The following is a 26,766-nucleotide window of genomic DNA, read 5'->3' as shown; positions in this document are numbered from 1 at the left end:
TGGCGGGTCCTGGGGCTGTGGCGTGGGGAGTAACCCGAGGGCCGGCTGCAGACGAAGCAGCCTGCAGCCCACGTGGGCCAGGGCTCCCGGCGCAGCCGAGCCTGCCAGCCTGGGGCTAGTGCTGCTCACAAGCGCGCAAGCACTTGACTAATGGGGTTTAATGACCGCGGCTCTCTAGGAGGGGACGGGGAGGCAGAAAGCCAATTGCTCTGCGGCTGGGGCCTCCTCTGCCCCCCACGCGCCCCATGTGAAATGAGCGTAACGGGAAGAGCAGGAAAAGGCCAAGCGGCTTCGCAGCCATGGGCCCAGAGCCAGGGGATTTACACTCATTGCCGCCTGTTAAAGGAATAACCCGCCCTGCACAGCCCTGGCAGGAGGGATCGCTGAGCAGGAGCGTGGCTGCCTGCTGCCCCTGGGCCATGGGGCTGGGAGCCTGGACTCCTGGGTTCCATGCCTGGATGTGCACCCGGCGCCTGCCCTCCGTAGGGCCAACAGCTGCAGGCTCCAGTGAGGCCTGCCCGCTTCGTACCCGGCGCCCAGGGGCGGTCGGAGACCGGGGGCAGCTCCCTGCCCGTTTGCCTTTGCTGAGCCTCCGCCAAGGGCAGCGGTTAGCGCCCAGGGAAATCCTGCCTGCTGGCAAGGAGCCAGCGCCTCTGGGCCTCAGTTTCCTCATTCCCCCCTCCCTTGTGGTGCCTGGGCGGGGCTCGGGGCTGCGGGTGCTGGGGAGGAAGGGTGACCGACACGCAGGGTGACCACTGTTCCCTGCCAGGGCCAGGGACTGGGCTGGAGGCACCCGGAGTGGGACGTCTGGCAGGCTCTGGAGGTTTATCCTGAGGCAGCTCCAGCCCCTGTGCTCCCCTGTCAGGTGGCCCCTTTTCCTTGCTGGCTGCAGGGCGTCTCTAGGCTGGCAGGTGCTGGCCTGGGCGGGGAAGCCACGCTCGGAGATGGGTCAGCACAGGGCCGCTGCAGCTGGGACCGGGCCAGGGCTGAGCTCCCAGCTGGGAGCAGGAGCCAGGCACAGGCAGGAGAGGCAGAGACGGGCTGGGCCGGGGGGAGGAATCACCCCCTGCTCCCCTGGGTCTTCCCCAGCTCACCCCACTCCAGCAAGGGGCTCCTGTCCCTGGCAGCTGCTCCCCTCCCCTGGGCCCGAAGATCCAAGTCCCCAGGTGAGTGTGGGGGGCACATTCAGCAGGGAACCGCAGCGGTGAGAGGAGCAGAACGTGGGGCGGCCGGTAACATGGGTTGAGGAGGGGACGGGGAGAGCACTGGGGCTCCAGGCTGGGGGCAGGGCAGGGAGAAGTCACATGGGGAGGTCATGTGCCCCCCTTTAGCTGGTGCCCCCCTTTGTGTCCCGCTTACTTGGCTTGTCGGGGAATTGAGATTTGGCTGACGGACGTTCCCGGCCCGTGGCCCGATGTCAAACAGATAAAATAAACTGCAGCGAGAGCCGGGCAGTTCCTCGCCTGCTCCGTCTGCACGCCACTCCCCGGCAGACACCCAGCCCTGCTGGGGGCTTTCACCGAAGAGCCCTTCGGCCCCTAGGAGCTGGGCATTGCCTTCTCCGGCCCCCAGCAAAGACCCTGCAAACGGAGCGGTGCCGCCCCGGAGGGCCAAGCCCCCAAGCTGGGGTCCAGCTGCCGTGGCTCTCGGTGGGAGTCATTGAGTTAAGGGCCCTGTATTTTCCATCGGGGGGCTGGGGGTCCCCCAACACGCCCGGCCAGCAGGGGCTGGCTGGCTGCTCGATCTCCCCTTGTGCCAGGCCCAGCACAGACACACGAGACAGCAGCCCGAGGAGGGGAGGTGACCTGCCCAAGGGACCCAGGGTTTGGGGTCCCGCTGCTGCCCTGACCCCGGACCATGGCTGGGAGCGGGGGCTGGGGCCCTTCCCGCTCACTGGTTCCCTGCTCCCCCCGCGGGGCCCTGCTACTCACTGGTGTAGGTCGAGCTCCGGCCAGGCCCCCATTGACATCAGCTGCTGCTCCAGTGCCACGATCCGCAGGCCGATGTACCCCGAGGACAGCAGCAACACCACCACCCTGGGGGGAGGGCAGTGTGAGCAGAGAGAGCCGGCCTGGCCTGGCCTGGCACGCCGGACAGGGGCATTCACCCCGGCGGAGCCGGGCTGACGAATAGCTGCTTAGTGCCCGGAGCCCAGGGCAGGGTGCCCACGGGAGCTGGGCTTAGCCGGAGCAGAACCGCAAACTCCAAGCTCTCGTGTGACGGCGGTTAGCCCCACAGCGTTGGGAGCCGCCGAGCTCCCTCTGGGAGTGGCACCGCCCGGCGGGGAGCTAGGGAACGCAGCAGCCTGCTGCCCCCAGATGCCACCCACACAGCGAGAGGGACTGTCTATGCACGGCGCAAGGCACAGCAGGGGAGGGACCGCGGGCAGGAGCCAGCACAGGGGAAGAGCCGGCAGCCAGGACGCCAGCCGGCTGGGGCTTCGGCACACAGACCGGAGACCAGCACGTTCTGCCCCTGTGCCAGGAGCACCAGGCTGAGTCCGCGGGCACTGGAGCTAAGGGGGGTGGCACTGGCACATGGTGCCCTGCTATTAGCGCTGCCCGGTGCCACACTCGAATAGCCCCGTTGGTGCTCGCTGGCCCAACTGCCCCGGGACTCACAGCAGCAGGTAGATGAGGATGACGACGTTGAGGGTGCTCAGTTGCGCCCACCAGCCCCTGGGCTTCTTCTTCATCTGCCTGCCTGGCCATGTGACCCCTGCTGGGAAAAGGACGTCACTGATGGGGGGAAGGCAGGGCTGTGGCCCTTAGCTACCCTGGGAGGGATTGGGGGGACCTGCCACTGCCCAGCCCCCCAGGACTGCACAGTCCCCCCTAAACCCCCACTGCCCTGCCCCCCGAGCCCCAACTGCCCCCCAGAACCCCCACTACCCTGCCCCCCAGAGCCCCCACTGCCCCACTCCCCCCAGAACCCCCACTGCCCAGGCCCCTCATGAGCCTGCATAGCAGCCACCCTCGGCAGCTCCGAGGATGAAAGACTCCCTGCGGGGGCTGCCGAGCCCAGAGGGCGTACATCACCCGAGTCCCATAGGGATGCCACGGCGAGACCCCTCCAGGGACTGGCTCCCCTGCCTGGTGCCCAGGGTGTGTACCAGGTGGCAGCCAAGGTCCATGCCAAGCGCCTGCCCCCAGTGTCAGTCTGAGGTGACGGCACTGAGGCCAGCCAGGCTCCCACAGCCTGCTCAGACTGGCCCTGACCCTGCAGAGGGCTGGCGAGGGGGTGATGTGCCAACGCCTGGCAGCAAACACCACAACAGCAGCTCTTTGCCCCATGGGCAGACGTGTAGCTGGGTGGCACATCTGGGGCTCAGCAGCAGGGGATGCCAGCTACCTCCCTGCCCAGCTGCCCGGAGCTGTCACAATGCCCCGAGTTGCTGCAGGCGGGTGCCCAGTGTCCTGTGCCAGTGCCCACAGGAGAGCAGGCGCAGGGGGTCCTGCCTGGGCACCCCCACCCTGAGCCAAGCCAGCGAGCCTGGGCCTGAGGGATCCACTCACCTGTGCTCGGCGCTGCCGTCTCCTCGCCCTCGTCCTCTCTGCTCTGCTTCGGGCCCAGCCCGTCTGCACACACAACGGGATACCCAGTCACTGGCGCTGCCTGTGCCCAGCCAGGTGCCAGGCTCCCATGTGCCGCCCCCAGGGAGGTTAGGGGGCCGTGGCTCGTGGGCCGGGCATGGCGTGTTCTGCCTGCCTTTGGGGGTCCTGCTGTCCCAGGCAGGGCAGGAGATCCAGCCATCACCAGCTCCACCCTGCCATGGCGCTGGAAGGGGCTGAGTGGAGGCTGGTCAAACTCATTCCACCTAATGCGAGTGACTGTCGGTGGAGCCAGGTTCCTGGCCGGACGCTGCGACGCTCAGACACAGGCCGAGGGCCCGGAACGGAAGAGAAGGGAGGCCCCTAGGGAGCTCCTCGCTGCACTTGCACGCTCATTTGCACGTGGGCTGCTGAGTGTGCGAGGGCTGGGGGGGGGCAGGCTCTGGGTAGGGGGTGCGGCTGAGGGCCCTGGCTCACCTTGCTGGTCCAGGAGGCCGTCAGACTCGGGGGGGTTCAGCTCCAGGTCCGACTGGCTCGAGGTCTGGAAGGGGAAAAGCTGCAGGTCACAAAAGGGGCCCCGTGTCCCTCCCCACCGCTCGCTGGTCTCTGCCTCCTCCTGCCATCTCGCCCTGCTCTCCCTCCCCCTCCCGCGGCGCAGCACCGCTCAGGGCCGGCTGCTCAGAGCAGCTCGACATCCAGTCCTAATTCTGGCCCCTCGGAGATGCACAAAACTCCTGCCTCTCCCTGCAGGTGCCTAACCTCCCTCAGCGCCTCAACTTTCAGGACAAAATTCCCTCTGCACCTAAATTCCTGGGCCTGGGCACTGCTGCCTCCCTGTGGGCCCCTGGATACCCCCCTCCTGCCTGCGCCCCAGAGCGAGTCCCAAACACGGGGGGACGGGCGCTTGGCAGGGCCCAGCCGGTGGCATGTTCGGGGAGCCACTGACCGGACCAGGCCCCACTCAGAGCTGCTGCCACCCACCTTAACCGTTAGCCCGGGGCTCAGAGCACCCTGCTGGGATGCGGGGGAGCCCAGGTTCAGCTGGCCGAGGGGCAGACACAGGATGTGAGGAGGGGTCTCCCACCTCTCGGCAGGGCGCTCGACCCACTGAGCTAGGGGACAGGCTGACGTGGGTCCTGGGCTCTACCAGCTGCTCCCTCCCAGCCCAGGGTGGCTTCTGCGCCACTCTCTCCGCTCCAGGCGCCCGTGTCTGAGCCGGGCCCTGCCGTACCCTCAGGCAGGGGGCGCTAGTCCGATAACAAGCATGAGGCCAGCTCGGCCGCTCCGGGGCAATCAAAGCTCCCTCGTGCCATCCGATCGGGCTGGGATGGCCAAGGGCTTTGTGGCGAAGGGCAGGGGTGCCAAAGCCCTGGGTTACACTGGGCAGGGGGCTGCTGAAAACAATGCCCCGTGCAGCGTGCTGGCCAGGGGGGCCTGGCTCCCCAAGCGCTTTGCAAAGACACGGGCAGTGCCAACGGGTTTAAGTGGCAAAGGAGGGAGGGGCCACCGAGGAGCAGGGGGCCAGCTCGGGGGTCTGCCTCGGCCTGGGGCTTGGGTTCGGAGCCCCTCCCACTCCTGGGAGTTTGGAACGGGGGTTGGGCTCTGCCCTGGGCTCACAGGCCGGGCTGCTCCAGCTGCCCCACAGGGTCTCTCTGACAGGGGCAGCCCAGCCGAGAGGGGCAGAAGGGGGCACGGAGAAGCCCCAGACAGCCAGGATTGCTGGCCGGCAAGCCACCTCCACCCGGACCGGACAACACCAGTTCTGGGAAAGCCCAAGCCCCCGGAGCCGGGCAGCAGCCGGGCAACCAAGGGCACGTCCAAGCCGCCAGGGTGCCCAGACAGGTGTGTTCCTGCGCACACGGGGCTTAGAGAGTCACCCCCCCCGCCCCGTGACCTGGCAGCCGGGCGCCGAGTGGGCACTGAGCCGCCTGGCAGCACAGGCCCAGCCTCGGAACGCACAGAGCGCCGGGCGCTGTCGGTGCCAGGGAGCAGGGCCGGCTCTCCCTTTTTTGCCTCCCCAAGCGACGAAGCAAAGGGGAAAAAATGAAAACACTGCCGCCGAACTGCCGCCGAAGAAGGGGAAGAAAAAAAAAGTCGGCGTGCCGCCCCAAGAGCAGACGGACTGCCGCCCCTTCAGATTTGCCGCCCCAGGCCCCTGCTTCCTTAGCTGGTGCCTAGAGCTGGCCCTGCCAGGGAGCAGCTGGCCCAGCTCTCAGGAATCTCCATGGTTTGCTAACAGTGGCGCCAGCCCCTCTGCCCTGCTGCCCACAGCCTGTGCCGCCAGCTAGGGGGTCGGGGACCTTACCAGAGCCTTCTCGCGGAGCTCAGAGCTGGTGTTGGCGGGCGAGGCCGGGGGGCTGCTGCTCGTGCTCCCGTCCTGAACAACAAGAGCGAGGAGAGTGAGCCCAGGACCGGCGGCAGAGCCCTCGAGCCGCTGGCCAGCCCAGCCCTGTGGTGCGCAGTGCACAGGAGGTGGGGCTTTCCCTGACCTGGGGGACGGCTCCCAGGATGGGTCACCTCTGGGACCTTCTTTCTCACCGAGTACGTTAGCTTGACCCACTCCCTCTGGTCTGGAACACCGGGGCCGAGGACAGGAACGAGGGTCATCGGCCCAGTGCCTGTGTAGGGGGGGCAGGGCTGGCATGGCCGTAGGGACTGAGGGGCGTCGGCCCAGTGCCTGTGTGTGGGGGGGCAGGGCTGGCATGGCCGTAGGGACTGAGGGGCGTCAGCCCAGTGCCTGTGTAAGGGGGGCCAGGGCTGTCATGGCCGTGGGGACTGAGGGGCATCGGCCCAGTGCCTGTGTGGGGGGGGGCAGTGCTGGCATGGCCCTGGGGACTGAGGGGCATCGGCCCAGTGCCTGTGTGGGGGGGGGCAGGGCTGGCATGGCCGTGGGGACTGAGGGGCATCGGCCCAGTGCCTGTGTAAAGGGTGGGCAGGGCTGGCATGGCCGTGGGGACTGAGGGGCATCGGCCCAGTGCCTGTGTGGGGGGGGCAGGGCTGGCATGGCCCTGGGGACTCAGGGGCATCGGCCCAGTGGCTGTGTAGGGGGGCCAGGGCTGGCATGGCCCTGGGGACTAAGGGGCATCGGTCCAGTGCCTGTGTGTGGGGGGGCAGGGCTGGCATGGCCCTGGGGACTGAGGGGCATCGGCCCAGTGCCTGTGTAAGGGGTGGTCAGGACTGTCATGGCCCTGGGGACTCAGGGGCATTGGCCCAGTGGCTGTGTAGGGGGGCCAGGGCTGGCATGGCCGTGGGGACTGAGGGGCATCGGCCCAGTGCCTGTGTAAAGGGTGGGCAGGGCTGGCATGGCCGTGGGGACTGAGGGGCATCGGCCCAGTGCCTGTGTAGGGGGGGCAGGGCTGGCATGGCCGTGGGGACTGAGGGGCATCGGCAGAGCTGTGAGCGTAAGGGGAGCCCAGGGCTGGACTAGCCAGGGATCGGGAGGGGGGTGCATTAGCAGATGTGCCTTAGTATTTCAGCCCCTCCTGCCCAGAAGCATCCCAGCCCATGCGGCCAGAGACACAGGAGAACGGGCACACGAGCCCGCCTGGCACAGTCCCCACCTGCAGGTGTTTGCAGACCGATCGCAGCAGCTGGTACATGGCCTCCCGGGTCCGCATGGAGACAAAGAGAAACTGCGGGAGGAGAGAGGGAGAAGGGATTGGCCTGATTCCCGGGGAACCCCCAGCCGCAGCCTCCACCCTCCACCACTCCCGTGCCCACCCCACCTCCATCCCACGCTGGTCAGAGGGGCTCACTCGTCTATCCACTGCCCATCAGTTCATCCCTCCAGCCCCTCACCACTACCGATGCCTTTCATTGCACTCCCCCAGCCCCCAGTGTGGGTCTCCCTCTGCTCCCGGTGCCAAAGGGGGGGCACCGCCTGGGCTGCCCCGGGCTCGCTCTGCTCCCGGTTCTGCGGGTGGGTGGACGCACCACGTGCCTTGCCCTCTGCTCGCACCTTCTCGCCCTCGGCGGTCCGAATGCTGAGGGCGTTGGGCACCAGCAGCGCCGTGTTCGCCTTCTTGAGGATGGCGACAGAGGAGACGGGGATCACCACCTGTGGGGCGAGAGGGGTGCAGCGGGTGATGGACCCATCGCTCACGGCATCACTCCTGCTCGGGGAGGGGCGAGGACCCCGAGGCCAGGGACACCCCCCGATCGCTTTGGTCCCCAGGACCGAGGGCGGGCGGGGGTGCCCCCCACACCAACCACACATCCCGTCCACCCCTCCCCCAGCCCACCTCCCCTCCCCCACACAACCCACACATCCCACACCTGTCCCCCTGTGACGTTATTGACATAATCTGGGACCATATAGAACACGGATGCAACCAAAGTCCTGTAGTGGCACCAAATCTTGTATAAAGCGGGTCAAATGAGGTGTCTAAGACAAGGTTATGGTTTGCTGGTTATGATTATGCTGTCTATATGTGTGTATCAGTTTTGTAGTTGAAGTTATGAATATTGGCTCTATACTGTCTGTATTTCAAACTTATGCTATGCTTCTGGGTGACATCCCAGACAGGTTGGTGTCAGCTCTGCCTAGCCTACTTGATGGCCCATCAGGACCATCAGGTATACAATTGACCCATGGAGAGAAGGCAAATACGCCTTGCAACTCAGCAAAGTATGCAGGGACCTGCCCATGTGACTCCAGACTCCATTTTGCTGTAATTTTCCACAGTAAGACAAAGAGGTGTTCTTACACCTGGAAAAGACTATAAAAGGCAGATGCCTCATCTCCATCTGGTCTTCAATCCTGCTTCTTACCTCTGGAGGGACTTTGCTACAAACTGAAGCTCTACACAAAGGACTGATGACCCATCCCAGCTGTGGATGGACTCCAGAGACTTGATTTGAACCTGCAGTTTATTCCATCACTGCTGCAAGCCTGAACCAAGAACTTTGCCATTCCTGTATGTAATTGATTCCATTTAACCAATTCTAGCTCTCATCTCTATCTTTATCCTTTTACGAATAAACCTTTAGATTTTAGATTCTAAAGGATTGGCAACAGCGTGATTCGTGGGTAAGATCTGATTTGTATATTGACCTGGATCTGGGGCTTGGTCCTTTGGGATCAGGAGAACCTTTTTTCTTTTACTGGGGTATTGGTTTTCATAACCATTTATCCCCATAACGAGTGGCCCTGGTGGTGATACTGGGAAACTGGAGTGTCTAAGGGAATTGCTTGTGACTTGTGGTTAGCCAGTGGGGTGAGACCAAAGTCCTCTTAGTCTGGCTGGTTTGGTTTGCCTTAGAGGTGGAAAAACCCCAGCCTAGGGCTGTAACTGTCCTGTTTTAAGCAATTGATCCTGAATTGGCACTCTCAGTTGGGTCCTGCCAGAATTGCATTGTGACACCCCCCCATCCCCTTCCCCCCACACAACCCACACCTGTCCCCCCCACCTCCTTCCCACTGCACAACCCACCCACCCCCCACACGCATGCTACCAGCCCACGTGAGCAGCCGTGGGGCGCGGCGTGTGCCCCAGCGCAGGGGCCCTACCTTGACGTCCCGGAGCAGCATGCTGCAGTGGAAGCAGATGTAGTTCTGGGAGATGTAGAGGCGCCCGTGATAGGGGACTTCCCTTTGCCAGGCACAGGAGACACCTGCAGGCAAGGGGCAGAGGGGCGGGTGAGTGGGCAAGGCGTGGGGGGGCAGGCGGGAGGCTGGGGGGAGCGGCACTCACTGTCCAGTAGGGACTCCTCCTCGGGCATCTCCTTGAAGGCCTTGTGGTAGCTCGCCAGGCGCTTGGCTAACTGGGGAGAGAGCAGGGGCAGGGTCAGCCCTGGAGAACGAGCCCCTCCCCCCGACGGGCCCTGGGGTCTCTGCTGGGGCTGCCATCAGCCTGGGGCCAGCTCAGAGCCCCCCCACTGGGCCCCATCCCAAGGGCTATCAGCCAAGCTTGAGATGTGCCTTGACACTAGGACGGGCCCCCCGGATTCCATGGGGGCGGCGGGGGGGCAGGGGAGGAGGCACCCGCGGGACCTGATGGAGGCTGTGGGCACACGGGGAGCTGTCCCAGATCTCCCCCTGGCTGGCTGGGGGTATGGATCCACCGGGACCTGCCTGGCGCTGCCAACCCGGCTCCAGGAGAGCCGTCCCTCCAGCAGCTGGCACAGCCCAGTGCTAATGCCAGGTACCCTGGCAAATGGATGGTGCCAACCCCCCACCCAGCGCTCCATCCTAATACCCCCCTTGCGGGCATCCCAACCCCCCCCCCCGCAGGTATCCCACCCCCAGCACGCACCCCCACCCCCTGCCCCAGCGCCCCCTCCCAACTCCCCGAGGTATCCCAAACCCACCCCCAGTACCCATCCCAACCCCCCCGATACCCCCTCCAGCATCCATCCTAAACCCTGGTGCTCATCCCAACCCCCAACCCCCAGTGTACATCCCCACCCCCCATTCCCCATCCCAGTTTGGGGGGGGACTTACAGCGGACGAGGTGGCCCTCTGCCTGCCCAGCGTCAGCTCCTGTTCGGTCTCTTTGGAGAAGGATGGGTCATAGGTCTTTGATCTGAAATGCACCAGAGGCCAAAGGTGAGAGAGGCAGAGCCGCAGGTGGGGGCGGCGTCCCCACAGGGCAGGGCTGGCCTCGGGGGGCAGGCAGGCAGGCAGCACGTAGGGTGACCAGGTGTCCGGTTTTGGACCAGAACGCCCGGTCGAAAAGGGACCCTGGCGGCTCTGATCAGCACCGCCGACTGGGCCATTAAAAGTCCGGTCGGTGGTGCTGCAGGGCTAAGGCAGGCTTGTCCCTACCTGCCCTGGCTCCATGCTACGCCCCGGAAGCAGCCAGCAGGTCCGGCTCCTAGGCAGGGGGACCACAGGGCTCTGCGTGCACCGGCTCCACACTCCCATTGGCTGGGAACCAGCCAATGGGAGCTGGGGGGACAGTGCCTGTGGGCGAGAGCCTCATGCGTGGCGCCTCCTGCCCCCCTCTCCCACCTACTAGTGCCGGACCTACTGGCCGCTTCCGGCGCGAGTGCAGCGCGGGGCCAGGACAGGTAGGGACTAGCCTGCCTTAGCCCTGCAGCACTGCCGCTGAACGGGATCCGCGTGGGGTTAGCCTGCGCTCTAATCCCCAGCCCCCCCAAACCCAGAGCCCCCTCCTGCACCCCAAGCCCCTCATCCCCAGCCCCACCCCAGAGCCAGCACCCCCAGCCCAGAGCCCTCATCCCCCCAAACCCCAACCCCCTGCCCCAGCCCTGATCCCCCTCCTGCACCCCAAGCCCCTCATCCCCAGCCCCAGCCCAGAGCCCTCATCCCCCCGAACCCCAACCCCCTGCCCCAGCCCTGATCCCCCTCCTGCACCCCAAACCCCTCATCCCCAGCCCTACCCCAGAGCCAGCACCCCAGCCCAGAGCCCTCATCCCCCTGAACCCCAACCCCCTGCCTCAACCCGCAGCCCCCTCCCACACTCCGAATCCCTCATCCCCAGCCTAGGGCCCCGTCCTGCACCCCAAACCCCTCAGCCCCACCCCCAGCCCAGAGTCCGCACCCCAAGCCCAGAGCCTCCTCCTTCATCCTGAACCCATCATCCCTGGACCCACCCCAGAGCCCTCACCCCCTCCTGCATCCCAACCTCCTGCCTCAACCCGCAGCCCCCTCCTGCACCCCAAACCCCTCATCCCCAGCCCTACCCCAGAGCCAGCACTCCCAGCCCAGAGCCCTCACCCCCCCCACCCCGCATCCCAACCCCCTGCCTCAACCCGTAGCCCCCTCCCGCACTCTGAATCCCTCATCCCCAGCCTGGGGCTCTGTCCTGCACCCCAAACCCTTCATCCCCACCCCCAGCCCAGAGCCCGCACCCCAAGCCCCTGCCCCAGCCTAGTGAAAGTGAGTGAGGGTGGGGGAGAGTGAGCCACCGAGGGAGGGGGAATGTAGTGTGTGTGGGGCAGGGCAGGGGCGGGGCCTCGGGGAAGGGGCGGGGCTAGGGTGTTTGGTTTTGAGCCATTAGAAAGTTGGGAGCCCTAGCAGCGCGGGGAGGTGCTGAGGAGGGTCTGGGTGGGAGAGGGGGGTGCATTGTGTCTGTGTGGCTTTCCAGGGCAGTGTAGCTCGCCTGGGCCCAGGTGTGAGGAGCCTGAGAAGGGAATGGGGGGGGGAGGGGCTTGTTCCTGGGGAAGGTCCCTGGGGGAGGGACAGGGCCTCACCTGGAGAGGCTGGGGCGTCTCCTTGGCTGGGAGGCATCGCTCCCCGTCTCCTCCAGGCTCTGCCACTTCTTCGGCTCCAGCATCTTCTTCTTGCTCTTCTTGAGTTTCCCGGAGCTGGTGGCAGGGTCAGCCAGGCAGCTGGGGAGGGCAGAGAGCAGGGTGAGGTGACAGGCGCCCCCAGCAAGGAGCCTCCTCTCTGCCCCCCCATCTCCCCAAGGTGGAGGGGTGGGGGGGGGGATTTCATTTTCCTGCTCACCTAGTGCCCCGGCTGGCAGCTACCAGGTGAGCGCAGAGCGCCCTGTGCAAGGGGCGTCAGTGCAGACTGCCCACCCCCTGCCATCACTCCTGGGGTCCCTGCTGTCACACGCATGCAATGGCCGTCCCCGCCCGCCTCAGCCAGCCCCGCTCGGATGTACAGGCTGTTTTACCCCACGGGCAGTGGTGGAGCTACCCCAGGCCATGGAGAAACATGTGGGGCATCGGCGCGCAGGCGCCCATCGCAGCTGAGTGATGCCCGCGGGCTCCCTGCCCTCTCTGCCCACCACCCCCTGGGCCTGGCTGGGGGGTCTTTAGAGTTCAGATCCTGGGGAAGAGTTTCTGTGGCTGATCTTAATGGGGAGGGGGCAGGGCTCTCCTGGGGGGCTGCACTAGGGGGGTGGGTACCTGCTCTTCAGTACCCAGCTGCACCTCCTCTAGGAGTCTTACCTGTCCTGCCATGGACTGTGGCAAGGCCTATCCACGGCCAGGTGCAGTACGCGGCCTGGTCCCGTTTCTGATGTTCCCCCACCCACCCCTTGTTCCCAGACAGGCCGATCAGACGGCCCCGGGGACAGGCGGGGTGAGGCGCACCCCTGCTGAAAAGCCGGATTCACAGACACAGCAGAGGGGTGAGGGGAACAGAGCAAAAGGGCCGACAAGCTGTGTGAAAATCCCACAGCCAAGAGAGGGCAGCGTCAAATGGCCCCAATCCCAGTGCTGCTGCTGCATAGCTGGGCCCGGCCCAGCCGAGCCTCGCCTGGCCAGTCTGCGCAAGAGCCGTACGGGCTCCCCCGTCTCCTGCTTCTCCGCAGAGGGAGGCTGTTGTGAGATCTCACAGAGCACATCCCATCAGCAGACCCCAACGCGCTTTACATAGGAGAGCAGTATCATTATCCCCATTTTACAGATGGGGAAACTGAGGCACAGGGAGAGGTGGTGACCCAGCAGGCCAATGGCAGAGCTGGGAGTAGAACCCAGGTGTCCTGACACCGACTCCACTTCCCTATCAGCCCAACCACACTGCATCAGCAGAATCCATCCCCCCCAGCACAGCACCAATTAGTGTCAGCGGTGATCACACCGCCGACTGGCAGAACAAAAGCACAAAGTCCATTTTTCTGCCTTTTCATTATTTTTTTTAAAGGAGTTTATTCATTTACTTGCTAACTCACAACATTTAATCACTCACAACAAGCGTCCCTCCCATTAGGGGAATTAACGAGGTTTGGCTGTAATTAGCTGGAAGTTGATAATACTGTGTTGCTACAGCGCAAGATCAGTTTCAGTTTGTGTAATATCCTGCATGGCAGATGGTAACAGCATCCAGGCAGATTCTAAAGCCCTGACCCAGAGCAATGGAACTGGAGGGTGCTCAGTACGGGCTAGATTATGGAGCCTTTGATTTTCACTTCCTAAGGCAAAAGAAGGGGGATAAACCCTCATGCTTCAGGGCATGGCATGACCTGACCTTGAATCATGGGGGTCAGGAGGGAACATCCCCTGGGGGAAGGTTATCCCATCACTGCAGGGATTCTTGCAACTTCCTCTAAAGCAGTTGGGGCCTGATGGAAACATCCCGGTGTCGTCAAACATGCAAAGGAAAAGAACTGCCCGTTTCCCGTCCCAGTCAGAACTCTCCTAATCAAAGGCCCTGCCGGCGGAGTATTTATAGCTGTGTGTTAGCGCAGGCCTCTTTGGACAGCGTGGGATTTTGTGGGGAAGAACAGAGGACGGCGTGCCAGGACTCCTGGGTTCTGTTCCCAGCTCTGGCAGGGCGGCCTGTTAATTAGAGAGCAGACTTGGGAGATGGAGATTGCCAGCTCTGGGAGGACAGGTTACCTAGTGGTTAGAGCGAACGGGGAGGCATGGGGGAGAGGACTCCCAGCCGCGACACTGGTTTGCCATATAGCCAGGCTGCCTACGGCTCAGCTTCCCCCATCGCTAACAAGCACTCTGTGCGATCCCACGGCACGCGAGATGCTCTACTACAGGGGTAGGCAACGTATGGCACGTGTGCCGAAGGAGGCACACGAGCTGATTTTCAGGGGCACTCACACTGCCCGGGTCCTGGCCGCCGGTCTGGGGGGGCTCTGCATTTTAATTTCATTTTAAATGAAGCTTCTTAAACATTTTAAAAACCTTATTTAGTTTACATACAACAATAGTTTAGTTATATATTATAGACTTATAGAAAGAGACCCTCTGAAAACGTTAAAATGTATGACTGGCCCGCGAAACCTTAAATCAGAGTGAATAAATGACAACTCGGCACACCACTTCTGAAAGGTTGCCGACCCCTGCTCTACTAAGAGCAAAGGGATTTTGAGTCTCTGTTGCTGAGTGGGAGTTGGGAGCATGGGGGGGGGGAGAACAGGAGACGAGCCTGAGCTGCAGTGTGGGGGGCTCAGAGCTGTGCCTTAGGGCCCCCAGTACCCCCTTCCCACCCCCTGTACGGATCCTGCACGTGGGCCAAAGCACCCCCACCCCGGCTGAGATCAGAGCCCATCGGAGCCAACACGTGCCCTGTACCTCATCACTGAGACAGCAGGGGTTGCGTCCCACCCCGGCTCCCCTGGGTTCCCACTCGCTCTGCTGGGCTCCGGATCCCTGCTGCGCTCCAGCCTGTCTGCCTCACACGCTCCTCTGCCTGGCGCCGATGCTCCTCCAGTCCCTGCCCCTCAGCCTGCAGCCTCCTCCCAGCTGGCTGGGAAGGGATGTCTTGTATACAGCTGGCCCAGCTTGCTGGGACCAGCCCAGTCGAGTTTGTAGAGAGGCGTTGCTCCCAAATACCATTTCCTTAAAGGGCCGGGCCCAGAGAACGAACACACTTACTGCAAGCACATGGCCCATTTGCCACCAGCACATTCCTCTTGCTTGAGTGTTGATCTCGCATCCCAGTCTCTGCCCAAGCAGATCCTGCTCTGAAAGCAGAGACCAGGTGTGCCTTTAGTGAGCAACCACTGAATCAAACACTCCCCAGCCCAGGGCTACAGCATGGGGTGCAGTGTTGCCAGCCCTGCAAGACTGGCCATAACTGTTGTTTTGGTTAAAGCCCCAGCTCCTGGAGTCATGTGAATAGGAGAGAATCACAGCTTGTAATAAAAAAAGAACAGTCATTTCTAGCCCTTGTGGTTGCAGAGAAACACTGGAAAGGTAACCCCTAATCAGGGCCGGCTCTACTGTTTTTGCCGCCCCAAGCAGCGCGCCGAATTGCCGCCGCAGACGGCGGGGGCAGTCCGTGTGCCGTTAGGGCGGCACGTGTGTTTCCGCGGTGGCGGCAATTCGGCGGCAGCTTCTGTCTTAAGCTGGAGGCGGCTGCCGCAGGCAGCTGAAGACAGAAGCTGCCGCCGCGGAAACACGCGTGCCGCCCTAACGGCACACGGACTGCCCCCGCCATCCGCGGCAATTCGGCGCGCTGCTTGGGGGGGGGGAAACCACACGGACTGCCGCCCCTTGCAGATTGCCGCCCCAAGCACCTGCTTGGAACCCTGGTGCCTGAAGCCGGCCCTGCCCCAATGGCTCGAAAGCAAGTCAAAAACCTATTTCTTTAAAAGTCAATTTTTAAGCCAGTCTCATGATTTTTGAACATCTGGACTTGGTGGCTCTGATTTACCTGCACAATATTTCCAAAGAATATTGTTGTTTTTCCAGAATGAGCAGACAGTTTTAATCAACATTTTTCATCACTGATCTAGTTTCAAAATAAGATTTTTTTTTGGAAGAGTTTTGGTGTTATTTTAGGGCAGGATGTTTTTTTGTTTTGTTGTTGTTGTTGTTTTTGTTTCTCCCAGAAACACAAATTTTATTTTGAAACTTAAAAAACAACATTTTAAAATGTCTCATTTCAAAAAATGGAACCATCGGTAACGTTGTCGATCAAAAAGAATTAGGAAATATTTATTCTGTGGTGCTATTTTGAAAAACACCTATTTTGGGGGAAATGGTCCCCAAAAGGGCATTTTTCAATGAAAAATTATTTAGTTGAAAAAATGTGGACCAAGCCCTTTACCTAGCGATTCCTGGGTTGTTCACACACACACACACACACACACCCCGACAGGGCCGGCTCCAGGGTTTTTGCCGCCCCAAGTGGTGCAAAAAAAAAAAAAAAGCCGCGATCGCGATCTGCGGCGGCAATTCGGCGGAAGGTCCTTCGCTCCGAGCGGGAGTGAGGGACCGTCCGCCGAATTGCCGCCGAATAGCTGGACGTGCCGCCCCTGTCCGGAGTGGCCACCCCAAGCACCTGCTTGGTAAGCTGGTGCCTGGAGCCGGCCCTGCACCCCGAAACCCTCCACATGATAAAGCTTCATCCTGTGAGGTCTCAGCTCCAGCTCCTGGGCAGATTATTGACAGATCCAGAGATTCCAAGGCCAAAAGGCACCACTGTGATCCTCTAGCCTGACCTCCCCCATGACATGGGCCAGAGAACTTCCTCAACGTATTTCCTAGACACATCGCTTAGAAAAACATCTGAGCTGGATTTAAAAATGGTCAGGGATGGAGAATCCACCACAACCTTCGGTCAATTGTGCCAGTGGTTAATTAACCTCATCGTCAAAAATGTGTCTTCTTTCCAGTCTGAATTTGTCGAGCTTCAACTTCCAGCCATTGGACTGTGATAGCCCTTTCCCTGCTAGACTGAAGCCTCCATTATTAAATATTTGTTCCCCAGACTTCAAACAAGTCACCCCTTAACCTTCTCTTTCTTGCGCTCCTTGAGTCTGTCACTATAGAGCAGGTTTTCCAGTCCTGTAGAGAGACAAGGTGGGTGAGGTAATATCTTTTGTTGGTGAGAGAGACAAGCTTTCAATGTTACCCAGAGCTCTTCTTCAGGGCTGGGAAATGTACTGGCCCAGCTAACTACAGACTGTTTAGCATAAGGAGTTAACACATATTTCAAGGGCCCGCTCAAGGTGAAGTGGCCCGTAAACACCCCTGTAGCCATAGGACAAAAAGGAGGGTGGGTTATGGTAATAAGCCATATACTGGTCCAATAAAAGCTATTACCTCCAATATCCTGGGACTGACACGGCTACGACAACGCTGCCTACAACAGTGGAAGATATTCGAATCCTTTCATCATTCCCATGGCTCTTCTCTGAACCTGCTCCGATTGACCAGCGTTCTTCGGTCGCAGGGACAGCTCAGTCATGCTGGATTGACAGCTCTGGACACGGGGGAGAGGGGCTTGGGAGGCAGGACTCCTGGGTTCTTTTTCACTGCCTCACTGCATTACCTAATTTCACGTCCCTTTTGTGCCCCTCGGTTTTCTTCCTGATGGGGATTCCCTCCCTGATACTTAACTCATTCCCGTCTCCAAAGAGCAGTTCGAGAGCCTTACAGATGGCAAAGGACAGTGAAGCATTATTGATTCTATGGGAGTACTGTGTTTTCCCAGCAAAACGTGCAGCCTCTGTCTGCGGTGGCTTTATCCCTCCACCAAGGGAAAAATCACAAGCAAGAGCCACAAGCAGAGCATACGCGTCTCCTCTCCGGTGCTGCAGTGACTCCGAGAGAACGTGACGGCCGTGCTCCACAGGGAGCACCCCTGGGGTGTAACGGGGCTGGGTACAGCCGCGCTGCTGGGAAACGGGGGGATTTCCCTCCGAAAATGTTGCCACACACCATACAACAAAAACACGAACCCAGGAACCTATCCTTGCAACAAACCCCGCTGCCAACTCTGTCCACTTATCTATTCAGGTGACACCATCATAGGACCTAACCACATCAGCCACACCATCAGGGGCTCATTCACCTGCACATCTACCAATGTGATCTATGCCATCATGTGCCAGCAATGCCCCTCTGCCATGTACATTGGCCAAACCGGACAGTCTCTACGCAAAAGAATAAATGGACACAAATCTGACATCAGGAATCATAACATTCAAAAACCAGTTGGAGAACACTTCAACCTCTCTAATCACTCAGTGACAGAAGTTAAGGTGGCAATTTTGCAACAGAAAAGCTTCAAAAACAGACTCCAATGAGAAATTGCTGAACTTGAATTAATATGCAAACTAGATACCATTAACTTAGGTTTGAACAGAGACTGGGAATGGCTCGGTCATTACACTAATTGAATCTATTTCCCCATGTTAAAGTATTCTCACACTTTCGTGTCAACTGTCCGAAATGGGCCATCTTTTGATTATCACTTAAAAGTTTTTCTCCCCGGGTGATAATAGCTTCCCTTAATTAATTAGCCTCTTACAGTTGGTACGGGTACTTCCACCTTTTCATGTTCTCTGTATGTATAAATATCTTCTTACTGTATGTTAGGGTTACCATATCTGAACTTTCAAAAAAGAGGACACTCCATTGGGGGGTAGCCCCGCCCCCTAGCCACTCCCTCCCACTTCCCGCCCCCTGACAGCCCCCCAGAACCCCCGACACATCTAACCCCCCCGCTCCCTGTCCCTGACTGTCCCAACCCCTCTCCACACCCCTGCCCCCCTGACAGCCCCCCCCAAACTCCCGACCCATCCAACCCCCCCTGCTCCCTGTCCCCTGACTGCCCCCCTTCTCCAACTCCCCGGCCCCCTTACCGTGCCGCTCGGCTTAGAGCAGGTGTCTGGCTCCGCGCCCCAAGGAGCGCCCCGCCCCGCCCGAGTGCTGCCGAGCGGCGTGCTGAGGCTATGGAGGAGGGGGGAAACGGGGAAGGGGCTCTGGCCGCCGCTGCCAGCCCTGCCGCCGCGTTCCCTCACAGGCACACAGCCCCACCCCCAGCGCTGCCGGGCGGCGTGCTAAGGCTGCAGGGGATGGGGGGAGCCGGGAAGGGGCTTTGGCTGCCGAGGCCCCAATGCGAGCGGCGCTCGGCCGCCCTGTCAGCCGCTTTTCGGTCGATAAATAGCCGACCGGGGGGAAATCCCGGACATTTTTAGATTTTTAGAAATCCCCCCCCAGACGGCTATTTAAAGAGCGAAAAGCCGGACATGTCCGGGGAAAGCCGGACGTATGGTAGCCCTATGTATGTTCCATTCTACGAAAGCTTATGCTCAAATAAATTGGTTAGTCTCTAAGGTGCCACAAGGACTCCTGTTCTTTTTGCGGATACAGACTAACACGGCTACCACTCTGAAACCTGAAAATAAATGTCATTTTCTCTGGGGCAGGGAGGCAGGGCATCCTGGGAGTCCCTGGCTCCAGTGCATCCTGGGAGATGAAGTCCAGTTGGGGAGCCCAGCCCATAGAGGATAATAGCGACCGAGGCACCATGGAGGCATTTGGGGGTTTGCCTGTGAAAATGGCGCTTTCCCGGGGAAAGGGAACTCCCGTCACGCAGAGAAGCCCTGAGTCGAACCCCCAAGCGCCGGTCGAACCGCGGTTGTGATGGGAACGTTTGGACTGGCCCCGACACAGCAAAGAAAGGCCTCGCTGTTTCCCAACTCCAGGCCCCATAGCGCTTGTGGGAGGGGCTCCGGGGCCGAGGGGGCGGCATTTCCCGGGGTGTCTCCAGCAGAGCGGGTGTCGCTCTCCCGGGGAGCTAGGGTTGCCGGTTTTGTTGGACGTATTCCTGGAGGTGTCATCACATGACATCACCTGTAATTAAAGATTCATCTTTCATTCCTGGAGACTCCCGGACATCCTGGAGGGTTGGCAACCCTACGGGGAGCTGGACAGTTCCTGTGGGGACAGGGGAGCACCGGGCCTTCCCTACAGGATCACACCAGCCGTCCAGCCAGCCTGCTAGCCTGACACCGACTCTGGCCCACTAGGTTGGGAGACAGCCTCATCATAACCGGCCTTAGCCTTGTTTACACACGAACGCGGCTCTCTGGGGCTGTACTGGTATAGTTCAAGTGATACAACACCCTAATGTGGGGCCAGTTACACCAATACAAGAGAAGGGAAATCAGCTACACCAGTAACAGAAACCTTTATTCTGGTATTATTGTGTCCACACCCCCGAACCAAACCAGTAGGCCAGATTTGTCTCTCATTGACACAGGCATAAATTCGGAGTCACTCCACTGAAGTCAAGTGAAGTGACTCTGGATTCACACTGGTGTAACTGATTAGATGCCACCCACTGTATGGGCTCCCTGGGAGAAGGCAGCCTCAGAGATGCTTATCTGAGGACAGCACTTCATCTGAGCAGGGCGCTGAAGATTCTGCCTCCATCGGCCAGACTCTGGGAGTGAGCCATTTGGTGGTGCTGGTTACTGGGACACCCGGCACAGGCAGAAGAGCCAATGGAGTGAAAGAAGGAGACACATACACCAAGCTCTTCAGTCTGCTGAGTGTGGTTGGTGTACACTAGAAGGTGGGGGGGGGGGAGGGTTAGGAGTCTTTTCCAATTTCTCATGCACAAGTAGAAGCTGCATCTACCCCTGGTGGCAGGCAGAAGGGGCTGGGAAAAGACACTGGTCTATGCCAGTTACTTGTGTGCACCTCATGCACTGGACAGAGATGAGGCTGGCCAACTGTGCCAAGGATGATTAGCGCTTTCAGTGCCCGAGGTATACAGCCCAGCACCCACAGGAAGGGGGGGCTATCCTGATTTGTGGAAATCAGTGCCACTGTCCGACAGACTGTAGCATGGGGCTGGTGGCGAAGGCACCAGGGCAGTGACGTTAAATCCTTCATGCAGGGGAAGCAGCCGTGGCTGGAATTCCAGCTGCACTGCTCTGTTCCACCCCAGAGACGGCCACATTTCAGTGTGAGGAGAGCCCTATATATGGTAGCAAAGCTGTGGCCATATAGAGCTTATTCAGAGCTGTTTCTATAGTCACCACAGCTAGATGTCACAGCAGGAACAATGTCTGGCAAGCAGCTAAATATACCCCTTGTATTTTACACACGTCAAGTCAGAAATGACAGCTCATTTGCACTCAGAATGACTTTTGCTTTTGTAGCATCTGCTGGGTAGGAGCTGAATTCAGGCCCATTCTCTGTGCGTCACGTCCCTTTCCTGACATCAGCGGTCTATTTGGACTCCTGCCTTCCCTGGGGAGTTTCTATTTCTGGTGGTATGAGTGGGACGCACGGCGGATCTGGGCTTTGGGTTTTTAAATCTTAACTTGCTGAGAAGAGAGGAGAACAACCTGTACTGCTCCGGGCCTCGTGCTCATCTCCTGGCTTCCAGCAGAGCTCGAATGGGATCAGGAAGGGCTAGAAATAGCCGTTTGGGCCCATGCTGGCCAGCCTGTGCCATTGTTATTTATTGTTGGCCCCAGCCAAGGACCAGGCCCCACTGCGCTGGTTGCTGTACAGACGTAACAAAGCAGACAAGCCCAGGTCCTCAGAGGTATTAAGATGCCTAATTCCTATTGGAATCAGTGGGAATTAGGTGCCTAAGTAGCTTTGAGGTCCCAGCCCCAGGGGGCTTGCAATCTACACTCAGACAGGCCACGGGAGGGTGAGGTCACCAGCAGGCAGACAGCGTTAAGCAGCAAAGCAGAAGCCCCAGCGTGCCCCTGGCAGGAGGGCGTTACTGGCAGTGCTGGAAGGCGCTCAGAAGGGATATCGGCCGCTCTATGTGTTTTGCTGCGGGGGCTTTGCCATGCATGGATGGGGGCGGGCAGGGAGACCCTGTGGGAGACTTGGGCAGGCAAGGCTGCTGTCCCCAGGAGAGCGCAGGCCGGATCCACGGCTGCACCACTCAGGGCCGTGAGCTCAGGGATGGCGAAGAGCCTTAAAGCAGCTGGTGTGTCACAGGCTCAAAGCCCTCCCCAGCGTACCCCTGCCCTATAGATCCACCTATTGCCAACCCACCCTCATGCTTCCCCTGCGAGTGGACGCGGGAACAGCTCCACAAAGCCACCACCTTGTCCTGCACGGCGCTCCTCAAAACTTCCCTCCTTGGTAACATGGAGGGGGAAGTTCAGCGTGAGAATAGCTACGCGGGGAGAGCTGGGATCTCTCTACTGACCGGCTAGGAATGATCCCCTTTCATTATTTATCACCCCAGCTTCTGCGTCTCACCCCACCTCTCTCACCCACCTCTGGCCTCTCGTTTTCTGGCGTGAGTTCTTTGGGGTAGGGGCTTCTAGCAACCAGCATGGAACTTGGAGGGAGGAGCACAGGCTGGAGGAAGCAGTTTGGGGGAGGCACCCGGATTCAGTCTGGGTGCACAGGGCTGGAATGTCTGCTGCAGCTCCAACTCCTCTATACATGGTCCTCCTTAGAAAGAGCCCCTTTCGTTTTACAGGCATGGAGTCTTTTCCTGGTATTACCCAGCCCATGGCCCATGAAACACGACTGTCCTTTGTTATATTCGTACAGCACCCAGCACAACGGGGCTCCGCCTGGCTGTGGCTTTTAGATGTTGCTGCAACATTCATGTTAAATAATGAAGAATACTAGGGCGCAATGCCGCGACACTGCAGGGCGAGAGAGACACCGAGAGAGAATCTCTTCTTAACTGGGGTTTGGTGAATAGTCTTTGGCGCAGGGGTTTGGTTGGCTTCCACTGAACAATTCACTGACGCAGCCCACAGCTGTGAATTCCGGATGGATGAATATTACTGACCCCAGTCGATCTGTACACGCTTCACAAAGGGGGTCAGGATCATTATCCCCATTGTACAAGCGGGGAAACTGAGGCACAAAGAGGCCAAATGGCTTGCTTAAAGGCACCCTGCAGGCCAGTGGCAGAGCCGAGACTAGAGCCCAGGGAGCACCTAGGCCGGCCAGGGGTTCTCTAGCCCACTGGACCACAGTGTCTTTGAGCCTACGACACCCTGACAGAGCCCCCTTCTCGTGCTTTGTGGCTGCCTGATGCTGCTTTCGAGTGGCTGGGCCCTGCTACGCATAGCAGCTAGTTCTTCAGCTTGTGTGGGGCGGGGAGGGGGGCCCATCTCCCCTGCTGTGTGGGGCGGGGATCATGTCTATGGATGTAGGTAGGGTAAGAACGGGCCAGGACAGCGGGGCTGGGAGGTGAAAGGACAGCGCAGGGCTGGGGCTGAGCCGTGATTCAGAATCCATCTGCCAGTCTCACGCCCGACAAAACGTCCGACTTCTCCCAGCGTTCGAGGGAAAAGAAAAACAAGCCGGCCTTCATGGGGTCACCCACGTTTGCCGCAAGGTTGTTTCTCTTTCCCCAGCTCAGCCTTGAGCTTTTATGGTGGTTTGCACCTTGCTCCCTAACTCTCCGGCCCCTCCGAGATAAGGATTTGCCCAGCAGGGGCAGGCGATTATCTGGCAAGGCTCCAGCAAAAGCAGTTTCCTGCTGGGAGTGTGCTCAGCACAGGGCCCATCAGTGTGTTCTGGGGGCCTGGATACCCTGCCTGGGTAACCGCACCTGTGGACTGGGGGGAGCAGATGAGAAACCCTCCCCCCCCAGCGGAGGGAGGAAGAGCGGGTCTGATCCCAGGGTCGTTTAGTTGCCAAGCTTCCGCTGGGAGTTTTGCTGAGCACCAAGGGGACGCACAGACCCCGATGCTGACGAATTATCTGCCCTCTGCCATGGCAGTGTTGGCCAGTTCCTTTCCTGGGGATGGGGAGCTTTGCTTGTCCTGGGGGACGCTGGCCGCTGCCCAAGGCCTGAATCCTGAATCCGCCTGGCCTTTCCGAGGGTTACCTGGCGGCTGCTTCCTTGGCCGGGGGGACGCGGTCGAAAGCGGGAAGGCCCAGCAAGGGAGTCCTTAGACAGCACTTTTCCTTGTGTGACCCCAAACTCTACAGTGTAGTGCCTAGAGCAAGGGAGTGGGGCCAGGACTCCGTGGGTGACCTTGGGCAAGTCACGCCCTCTTCCATGCCTCAGTCTCCCCAACTAGGATACAGGGAGATGATTCTCCTGCCCCATTGCAAATCACACAGGGGACAGGGCTGTGTAAGTGCAGTGATTTTCCTTTGCACACACACCATCCCTTCCAGCAGCGGGTCCCTGATACGAGTCAATGGCTGCAGCCCAACAGTGTGCCCAGGGGTGGAGATATCGTTCTCCCTCCTTTACAGATGGGGAAACTGAGGCACGGGGTGGGGGCATCACTTGCCCAGGGTCATCCCGGGAGCATGTGGCAGGGCTGAGAACAGGCCCAGGTCCCAGGCCTCACCCACAGCGACGCCCAGGACCGAGCAGGCGTGATCCAGGCACAGGCGACGTCTCCAGGCCACCAGGGTCCCTACTCCGACCGGCTCGCTGATCTCCATGTGCCAGGCCAGGCCCTTTGATGCTGCCAGAAGGGACTGGCTGGCCGTGTCTGGTGCCCTCCCCTCCTGGCTCTGTGCAGCAGCTGGCTAGATACCCCCAGCACAATGGGGTGATGCCAGTGGCGAGGCAGGTGGGGCAGGCAGACACTGCTGAATGTCTGGGGAGGAGAGAGCTGTGCTGTGTCTGTTACAGCTTAGCAGCCTGGGCCCGAAATGCCTCTGCATCGCACGGCCCCAGCACACAGAGGGGGGCAGTGCCCAGGCACATGTGGAGGACGTGCATAGCCCGGGGACACACCCAGTGCACACTCCCCACCCTCCCCAGGACACTCCACACTCCACTTCTCAGACACCCCCTCCCACCGCCGCTCCCACAAACCACAGCCCCACTTGTACCCTGCCCCCCCAAACCATGCACCCCCCTTTCTCCCGACACCCCCACCTGCTGCAGAGCCAGGCAGCCACAGCCGTGGAAGCTGACACCGGCCCCAGGCCCTGAGAGCAAGACAAATTCTCCAGGCCACACACCCCTGCCCTGCCGCCCCAGGGGCTCCAAAGAGCTTTCCAGCCGTTAGCAGATGGCATGGCACAGCCTTCCCAGGCAGGGGACTGGCCTTGCGAGCACCCCCACAGGAGGAAACTCAGGCATGGAGCATGTCAGAGATTTGCCCAAGGTTACCTAGGGAGGCTGTAGCCAAGACAGGAATTGAACCCAGGACATGAACACAGAGGAATCACACCCAACACACTCCCGGACACACCCCCAGGGCAGGAGTCTGGATTAGTTTAGCCTGGAGAGGACAGACTGGACCAAGATGTCTCTCCACACATGCGCGTTCAGGGGCGCTGGAACTACAGGTGACAGCATCCGAACGCCTGCTTTTCATCAGACACAGGTTTGTTCAGTGGCATTCAGCTCCCTCACTGCAAACGCTGTCCCAGCGCCCCTGCCGTGCAGTGCTTAATTCGTGCAAGGGCTGAGCCCGGCACCTCTGGTTGGCAGTTCAGAGCCCGGCACCTCTGGTTGGCAGTTCAGAGCCCGGCACCTCTGGTTGGCAGTTCAGAGCCTTGCACCTCTGGTTGGCAGTTCAGAGCCCGGCACCTCTGGTTGGCAGTTCAGAGCCCGGCACCTCTGGGCCTGGCAGTTCAGAGCCCGGCACCTCTGGTTGGCAGTTCAGAGCCCGGCACCTCTGGGCCTGGCAGTTCAGAGCCCGGCACCTCTGGGCCTGGCAGTTCAGAGCCCGGCACCTCTGGGCTGGGTAGGGCTGAGCCCCGGCACCTCTGGGCCTGGCAGTTCAGAGCCTGGCACCTCTGGGCTGGGCAGGGCTGAGCCCCGGCTGCCGTGTGCCAGTATGCTAGCAGTGCCGGCATGTGGGTGTCTGGGCACAGAGAGACACTGCAGCCCCCGTCCCGAAGGTGCTCCTCAGGGCCCGGGGGTGGGGCGGGGGGTGTCCCACAGGGGCAGGCTGACGGAAGGGCTGGGGCCAGCCCTAGGTAGGGTGACCAGACAGCAAGTGTGAAAAATCGGGACGGGGGTGGGGGGTAATAGGCGCCTATAGAAGAAAATGCCCCAAATATCACCGAGACCTAGGGCCCCGGGGAGAGCCCGCTCCTCAATGCCTGGAAGGAGAAATCCACTTACGGCTCCCCCGCCTCGCCCAGGGCATTGTCCGCTCCGCTGAGCTGGGGCTCCATCTGACACGCTTCCCTGGTCCCCCGGCCGCGCTCCTGTCTGTCCGGCTGCAACTCCGCTGCGCGCTCCCAGCCGCTGCTTTATCAGCTGGCAGCAGGGCAGGCAGAGGGCGAGTTCAAAGCTCAGACTCCGGTGCCTGCTGGGATGAGCCGGCCCGGGAGACGTGCCCCAGGGAGCCTGCGCTGATGCGGATGCACCAAGGCCTGCTCGTTTCTAGCCGCAGCGACTCCGGACTCTCCCTCGTGACGGTTTCCCCGGCGACCGGCCAGCAGGTGTTTTCCTCCTTCAAGGAAATCCAAGCATGGCAAGGATTCCTCTGCACCGCCGCCGGCTCTGAGCTCATCTTTATATCCCTGCCTCCCCTCGCCCACAGCCGTGCACAGACACGCCTGGCCCACGCCACAGCCAGGCTGCTAGTCACACGCCCCTGCCATCCCAGGCGCTGCCAGACATTCCTGACAGCCCTCGGCACAGCCACTGCACACCCAGAACCCCACAGCCATGCTGGGGCCAGAACCCAGAGTCCCTGTGTACAAAAGCAGGGATTGAAAGGAGAATCGCTGCTAGCAGAGTTGGGCCTATGACACACAGCTGAGTCACTCAGATTCCAGCCAGCAGGGGGCAGTAGCAGTGGCAGAGGGGTCTTGGGAATGGGAAGGAGCAGGGCAGGAGGGGGCAGGAATTGGGCGGATGGGGGATGCAGCTAGTGCCTCGCTGGGTGACCTCAGCCGAGTCACTGCCCTGCTCTGTGCCTCAGTTTCTCCTATGGGGATGATACTTTGCTCCCTCCCTAGGGTGTGAGGCTTAGTGGATGTCTGGGAAGTGCTTTGAGATCCCCATCTGGGAGGTGCCAGGTTACTTGTGTTGTCCTCCCTTCCCCCGCTTCCTCTTGACTCCTCCATACGCTGTAACCATGGCAGCAGCACCCACGGTTACCCATCGTTACCATGTCCCTGAAGGGGTGTGCGGGGGCGTCAGACCCAGCCCCGGGAGGGCGGTTACCCCAGT

At 60.6% G+C, this 26,766-nt stretch overlaps 1 protein-coding gene across 1 annotated transcript; it reads right to left on the bottom strand.

The window, feature by feature from the left end:
* Positions 1-1,927: 1,927 nt before the first annotated feature.
* LOC135894258 (GRAM domain-containing protein 2A-like) lies at positions 1,928-25,760 on the bottom strand. The gene is made up of 12 exons (XM_065422322.1): positions 25,708-25,760; positions 11,709-11,846; positions 9,994-10,075; positions 9,245-9,314; positions 9,061-9,164; positions 7,492-7,608; positions 7,112-7,183; positions 5,857-5,928; positions 4,029-4,092; positions 3,516-3,578; positions 2,622-2,718; positions 1,928-2,036 (listed from the first exon to the last, which is right to left on the bottom strand). Exons 1-12 carry the CDS (start codon positions 25,758-25,760, stop codon positions 1,928-1,930), a joined length of 1,041 nt encoding a protein of 346 aa, XP_065278394.1.
* Positions 25,761-26,766: the final 1,006 nt, after the last annotated feature.

This window comes from Emys orbicularis, chromosome 24, assembly GCF_028017835.1.
Source record: "Emys orbicularis isolate rEmyOrb1 chromosome 24, rEmyOrb1.hap1, whole genome shotgun sequence".
Classification (NCBI taxonomy): Eukaryota; Metazoa; Chordata; order Testudines; family Emydidae; genus Emys; species Emys orbicularis.
Note: the sequence above shows the minus strand (reverse complement) of the source record. Positions and strands in the feature narration are given on the sequence as shown.